Here is a 7,762-nt window from a genome sequence, read left to right as displayed (position 1 = left end):
AAAGAAAAACTCATATTATGTATTGGTTTTTGCGAATTTTGTAATGACGACTTTTCAGGAGTTGGTTTAAAATTATTTTAATTTTTTTTAATGAATTAAAGATAAACTACGGCATCTTATCAAAATAATGCATCGATAAATAAAAAGAAAGCTTACTTTAACCCAGTTCCAATGGAGGTGGTAGTTTACTAATAGTAGATGTTTTGGTTAATCTAGAACTATCATCTACTCATGCTCCCAACAAACAATTTTGGTTCTATAAAGCTTTACAGATGCAATTGTTGCTTCTGTAACGCATTATAGAAGCAAAATTGTTAGTAGGGCTCTACTTCCCGAGTAGATACGATTTGTATTAATTTCGTTGAAAGTGCGTTCCATTGAAAATCGCTAGTAAACTCTCAAATGAACAGGGCTTTTATCGCATGCAAAATTTTCAGATGCTGTTAATTTTAATTAGTTCTTTCCACTAGGTGAATTTCGACCAAAATTTTGTATAGAAAAATTTGTTTTATAAAACAATCGTTATATAAAAATTTCAAAAAAATTTCAAAAAACACATTTTTGGATTATTAAATATGTTGAAAAAGGTGTGTGCGCACCCTAGAAGTAGTTTCACCCTGGGCATCTAGATGGAGCCACATAAGTTGAAATCTTCATAACCTAAATTGTCATTGAACTACTTTTCTAATTTTCTATTCTATTTCCGATTTGCTAGCCACGAGGTGGCTTTTTGCTTTTTCTTTATAAATAACTTAAATATCTAAAATTATACCATAAAACTAAGTAAGTAATCTAATCTAATCTCTTGTAATTAAAATTAAATAAAATTTCATTTTTTAAAGGATTTGTAACTCCATGCAAATTAAATTCGTGTTTTATTTGCGAGTTAACAAAAAAGTTTTAGTTGTGGCCAATTCGCCCAACATTTTACAAATCTTATTTGAGATAAACCAATAAGAAAAATGCCACCCAAAGTGACACCAGAACCGGTCGATGAAGAGTACAACTGCCGCAGCTGTAGAGAGCCCGACTCAGCCGAAGACATGGTCCAGTGCGACCAGTGCAACGAGTGGAATCATTTTAGCTGCGCCGGTGTGAACGTCAGCATAGAAGAAAAATCATATCTATGTCAGATATGCCAAGGTAAGAGTAAGTGTAGCGTAGCTAGTGTTTCAGGAGCGGGTTTCGCAACTGCAATAAGTGGGGTTAGTACAAAAGCCAATAGCCAATCGTCACAAACACCAGCAACAACTACTGCAACGTTAGTGCAAAGCGCTGTCACGCTTCCTGCGACAAATGCAGCCGAATTTGCTGCTTTAGTCGGAAGTTCAGCCGTTTTTACAACTCCAACTACTACTATATCTTCCCAAAGTTCAGCAGCATTCCCTGCGTATAGTGCGGCCGAAGATGCTGCCATGCGTGGGCGTTTAGCCAATGAGACAACAACACTGAATGCTGCCTTCTATGAGTCACTATCAGCAATACATAACCCTGCTGCATCCGCCCAAAGTTCTGTGAAAGTTTCTGCGCATAGTGCGGCCGAAGTTGCTGCCATGTGTGGAAATCTTTTTCCTTCTAACCCTTCCGCGTACTATAGCCAACCATACCCCTTCGCGACAACTTCTACTCAGAACGTGTTTGGGTTGCCAACCTTACCCCCGTATGCGGATACATTCTTATCAAATGCCCACAGTCGTATGACCCTCGCGCACCGTGTACCTTTAACATCTTTATTAAGCAACGGACACTTCTCAGCAACAAAAAAAACTTCAACTCAAGGTCTTGTGCTAGCCGAGGATGATCGAACTTCAAAGGCTCCGTTCCAACCACCGAGACCTAACTCCAGCAGTTCACAATCCTCGAAATGTTCTTCAACTAAGCGACTCCAAATAGAGCTGCAGAAAATCGAAGAGGAAAGGCAGTTGAGGGAAAGTCGCGACAAAGAAGAACTCAAGCTACGAAAAGAAAGGGATGCCGAGTACATAACCAAAAAGTACCAAATTATGAATCAAGTTTTTAGCTCCTCGGACGATGACGATGAGGCCCCCCATGGTTCAGAGACGATGAAAAATAAAAGTGCGAAGGCAAAAGTGAATGTTAGTAAGTGGATTGATGGAACAACACAGAAGGATTACCTGCACTCCACGACGAACGTGAACCCCAGTCCCCTTGACCTCATGCCGATTACTTCTCAACACCAACACATTTCTAATACGTGTAGCGGCGCTGAAGGGAAATCATCGTTCATCACTAACCAACATCAGTCGTCTCCCGCAGCTGTCATTCCAGGTTCTACCCAGTTCCATTCTGCCGGTGAGGAAGTTCTGTTACCAAAGCCCGACCATCAACACAACACAGCCGCAGTTAATTTTTTAATGCCAACATCACAGCGTGTTCAAAACAATCAACAGGGTGTTCAAAACAATCAAACTCATCAGCATTCTCAAGAACAAAACCCCGAACACCAACCGTCCTCTCAATATTTGCCCTCGTTCAACAATATGCAACAATATACGCCCTCAAATAATTTTTTAACGAAAAATAATTTAGCAGCGCGTCATTTAATCCGAGACTTGCCTGCTTTCGATGGAAACCCCTCGGAATGGCCACTATTCATCGCAAGTTTTAATCGGAGCACTGAACTGGGTGGTTTTAGCGATGAGGAAAATCTCATAAGACTACACAAAGCTCTTAAAGGTGGGGCATTAGAGGCAGTAAGAAGCTTGATCATTCAACCTAATTGTGTAGGACGTGTCATCGAGACTTTGAGGATGCTGTACGGCAGACCCGAATTGATTATAAACACGCTGATTCGAAAGATTACTTCCACACCCTCGCCCAAAGCAGAAAAGCTCGAAACTATTGTCACATTTGCAATAGCAGTGCAGAACCTCTGTGCTACAATCGAAGCCTGTGGTATAGTCGACCATCTCAACTACCCCATGCTGATGCAAGAACTTGTGGACAAGCTTCCACCTGCCCTTCGGCTTAATTGGGCCATCCACAAGCAATCACTACCGCTATGCACACTCGTACACTTCAGTTCGTGGATGTATACGATGGCCGAAGCTGCAAATGGGGTTCTGGTCACAGCTCCTTCCACATATGCAGAAGAGAAGAAACGCACCAAATGGAAAGATAAAGGAATCGTAAACGCCCACTACAGTCAAACCAACCCAGAAAACAAGTGCTATGTCTGCGGTGGCAGCTGTTCTTCAGTGGCAGAGTGTAAGAAGTTCGTGCAATCGAGCCGCACCGCTCGATGGGAGGAGGTGAGAAGACACCGCCTTTGCTGTAAATGCCTTAAAAAACATTTGAATCAGAGATGCAAGACAGAAGCCCTGTGTGGAAAAAACAATTGTACGTTAAAACATCATCAGCTCCTACACAACGACCAAAAACAACCTACGGATGGGACGGTCGGAATTCATTCCGAAAGTACATCTTATAATACAGATTCTGTGCTGTTCCGAGTCGTGCCCGTATTCCTTTATGGAAACGGAACAAAAATAAAGGTGTTTGCGTTTCTGGACGATGGATCATCCGTAACGTTAATGGATGAAGATCTCGCCAAGCAGTTGAACGTGAAAGGAGAGTCACGACCTCTGTGTCTGAAGTGGACTGGAAACACTTCCCGATTTGAGCGTAAATCCAAGTTAATCAACCTACAAATATCAAGCACAACCGCCAACGCAAAGAAGTTCCCACTAGCAAATGTACACACTGTTGAGAAACTATGCCTACCAGCCCAAACACTCAATTCCGATGAGTTGCGGAAGAAGTTTGAACATCTAAGAGGACTCGACATAGATCCATACAACAAAGCCGTTCCACTGTTGCTTATAGGTCTCGATAATACACAACTTGGATTCCCGATTAAATCTAAAGAAAGAGGTCCAAATGAACCGGTTGCGACAAAAACTCGCCTAGGTTGGGTGATTCATGGAAAGTGTGTCGAAGAAGCAAACAGGTCTGATAAAACTCACAGCTTTCATGTTTGCGAATGCAATGACCCCGAGCTACGCCGCCTTGTGAAAAACTTTATTTGCGATGATAATTTCGGAACACACGAGTTGAAAAAGCTAATGATGTCTGACGATGATGCCCGAGCTTTGAATCTGCTGAACACCCGTACAGTTCGCAAGAATGGGAGATTCGAAACGACACTTCTCTGGAAAATTGATGAATTTCAACTGCCTGATAGTTATCCGATGGCCAGAAAACGACTAGTCTGTCTACAAAAGAGAATGCAGCGTGACCCAGTTCTAGCTGAAAAGTTAAATAGTAAAATCGATGAATACGTCAGAAAAGGATATGCACGAAGAATCACCCACCAAGAGATTGTGGAGAATAAGGACCGTTCATGGTACTTACCAGTTTTTCCTGTGGAAAATCCAAATAAACCTGGAAAAATTAGGATCGTTTGGGACGCTGCTGCTGCAGTTCGCGGGACTTCACTCAATTCCTTACTCCTCAAAGGCCCTGATCAACTTACTCCTCTGACGTCCGTCATCTATAAATTCAGACAACACAAGATCGCGATTTGTGGGGATATAATGGAAATGTACCACCAAGTCGGTATTCGAGAGGAGGACCAACATTACCAGCGTTTCTTGTGGGGCTATGGCGAAGAAGGGCAACCCGATACATACATTATGAAAGTGATGACCTTTGGGGCAACTTGTTCCCCATGTACCGCACATTTCGTCAAAAATACCAACGCCGATAACTTTGCAGCTGAATTTCCAAGAGCGGCCTGTTCTATTAAGGAAAATCATTACGTAGATGACCTGATGGATAGTGTTCCGACTGAGGAAGAGGCCATCACATTAGCTCAGGAGATTCGACACATTCACAAGCAGGGTGGGTTTCACATCAGAAACTGGGTTTCCAATTCGTCCGCAGTTCTAAGAGCACTTCAATCAGAACCAACAGAACAAAAAAGCATGAACGCCGATGTTGAACTAGGTACAGAAAAGGTGCTTGGGATGTGGTGGTGCACCTCTTTAGACTGCCTTACGTTCAAGCTTACTACAAACCCAAATCAAAGGGAAATTCTTTTCGGGTCAAAACGTCCAACTAAGCGTGAAGTCCTCAGAGTTATGATGACAATTTTTGATCCTTTAGGACTTATATCGTGTTTCCTCATGTACATCAAGATTCTGCTCCAAGAGATCTGGCGATCTAAAATAGAGTGGGATGATGAAATCAAAAACGATGAATACAAAAAATGGCTGAAATGGGTGCATCATCTATCCAAAGTCGAGAAGGTTAAGATTCCAAGATGTTACGTGACTTCAACTCTGGGCTCCGATGTACAATTGCATGTTTTCGTCGACGCCAGCGAAAACGGTTTCGCGGCGGTAGCGTACATAAGAAGTTCCAACAACGGGCTAGTGGAGACTAGTCTTATAGGGGCGAAAACTCGTGTAGCACCTCTTAAGGCCTTATCAATTCCTCGCTTGGAACTGCAGGCAGCGCTACTTGGAGCAAGATTCGCTAAATGTATCACAGAGTCACACGGCATTTCCTTTGGCAAACAATACTTCTGGTCAGACTCCAAAACCGTTTTGTGTTGGCTCCGATCTGATCACCGCAGATACCGGCAGTACGTAGCATTTCGAGTTAGCGAAATTTTAGAACTTACCGATATAGAAGAATGGAAATGGATTCCTACAAATATGAACGTTGCGGACGAAGCCACAAAATGGCAAAAACCTCCAGAGTTCAAAGACACTAGCCGATGGTTCAATGGACCAGCTTTTTTGAAATCCTCTGCAGATCAATGGCCGCAGGAAGTTGTCGTGGGTTCTACAATTGAAGACCTTAAAACTAACTTTGTTGCCATTCATACTTTCGGTCGAGATACTATTTTCCGATTCAATGAAATCCCTACCTGGTGGAAGCTGCTTAGGACAATTGAAGACCTTAAAACTAACTTTGTTGCCATTCATACTTTCGGTCGAGATACTATTTTCCGATTCAATGAAATCCCTACCTGGTGGAAGCTGCTTAGGAGTACGGCGTATGCCCTTCGATTTGTGCACAACACAAGCACTAAAAGAAACAAGACAATCAAGGTGAGTGGCCTTTTGTCACGTGAAGAACTACAGAACGCGCAAAACGAACTGTTAAGAGAAGCACAAATTTGTGAATACGCCGAAGAGGTTGCAGACTTAACCATGAACCGTTGTGTCGAGAAAAGCAGTCCGCTTTTTAATCTGTGCCCCTTCCTGGATGAAAATCGTCTCATTCGAACCAATAGCAGAATCCGTTTGGAAGAAAAACTCAGCCTGGACTTCCGACTACCCATTATCCTGCCAAGATTTCATCGCATAACCACTCTTATTATCGAAGATGTTCATCATCGTTACAACCATCAAAACGATGAAACTGTGGTAAATATTCTTCGCGAAAACTTTTACATTTCTCAGGTGCGATCAGCTTTGAGAGCCATCAAGAAAGATTGTTCGCAGTGCAAGATTAATAGAGCTTCTCCACGCCCTCCAATCATGGCACCACTTCCACAGGCGCGACTCGCGTCTTTCTGTCGAAAATTTTCGTACGTTGGCGTCGACTACTTTGGCCCCTTTTTGGTTACTGTAGGTCGAAGAACTGAAAAGCGCTGGGGAGTGCTTCTAACCTGTCTCACCATAAGGGCAGTCCACATAGAAGTTGCCCATACCTTGACTACAGATTCATGTATCCTCTGTATCAGAAACTTTATTGCCAGAAGAGGAACGCCCATCGAGTTTCATAGCGACAACGGCACTAATTTTCACGGCGCAGAACGGGAGCTACGGGAAGCGGCTAGTTGTATCCAGAGTGATAGATTGGCGGAAACATTTACTACTACAAGCACTCAATGGAAATTTATACCACCGGCTTCACCGCATATGGGTGGTAGCTGGGAGCGCTTAGTACGCTCCATTAAAAACGCCCTTTATGCTATTGCGCCGACAAGGAATCCGAATGACGAATTGCTGCGCAGTATGTTGATAGAAGCAGAAAATATAATTAATTCACGGCCCTTGACATACATTCCAATAGATCCTGCAAATCCAGAAGCTCTCACACCTAACCACTTTTTATTAGGCTCGGCCAGTGGTTCCAAACCTTTGGTGGAATTTAACGACGACGTGACAGTGCTACGTAAAAATTGGCTCACCTCACAGCAGTTTGCGGACCGCTTCTGGAAGCGCTGGGTAGCAGAATACTTGCCCACACTTACCAGGCGTACAAAATGGTTCACACCCGCAAAACCTTTAGAGGTCGGCGATATAGTCCTGGTCGTTGACCCAACTAGTCCCAGAAACAGTTGGGCTAAAGGACGAATAATCAAAGTTAAGCTTTCAAAAGACGATCAAGTACGAAGCGCTTTCATACAAACGCAGAGTGGAATCTACGAAAGACCTGCCGTCAAATTGGCCCTTCTCGACATCAAAGCTCCCAATGAGTCCCCAGGAGAAACTACCAAGGGGGAGTGTTGAAAAAGGTGTGTGCGCACCCTAGAAGTAGTTTCACCCTGGGCATCTAGATGGAGCCACATAAGTTGAAATCTTCATAACCTAAATTGTCATTGAACTACTTTTCTAATTTTCTATTCTATTTCCGATTTGCTAGCCACGAGGTGGCTTTTTGCTTTTTCTTTATAAATAACTTAAATATCTAAAATTATACCATAAAACTAAGTAAGTAATCTAATCTAATCTCTTGTAATTAAAATTAAATAAAATTTCATTTTTTAAAGGATTTGTAACTC

At 42.7% G+C, this 7,762-nt stretch overlaps 1 protein-coding gene across 1 annotated transcript; it reads left to right on the top strand.

Moving 5' to 3' along the window:
* The first annotated feature begins 636 nt into the window (after window positions 1-636).
* LOC129913548 (uncharacterized) lies at window positions 637-7,490 on the top strand. The gene is made up of 2 exons (XM_055992323.1): window positions 637-783; window positions 843-7,490. The coding sequence occupies exon 2, from the start codon at window positions 963-965 to the stop codon at window positions 7,488-7,490; it is 6,528 nt and encodes a 2,175-aa protein (XP_055848298.1). The 5' UTR covers window positions 637-783; window positions 843-962.
* The last annotated feature ends 272 nt before the right edge of the window (window positions 7,491-7,762 follow it).

The sequence above is a fragment of the Episyrphus balteatus genome, chromosome 1, assembly GCF_945859705.1.
Source record: "Episyrphus balteatus chromosome 1, idEpiBalt1.1, whole genome shotgun sequence".
NCBI classification, from domain to species: Eukaryota; Metazoa; Arthropoda; class Insecta; order Diptera; family Syrphidae; genus Episyrphus; species Episyrphus balteatus.
Note: the sequence above shows the minus strand (reverse complement) of the source record. Positions and strands in the feature narration are given on the sequence as shown.

Coding starts and splice junctions, on each gene's coding strand:
- LOC129913548 (XM_055992323.1), top strand. CDS start 963: ATGCCACCCAAAGTGACACCAGAACCGGTCGATGAAGAGTACAACTGC.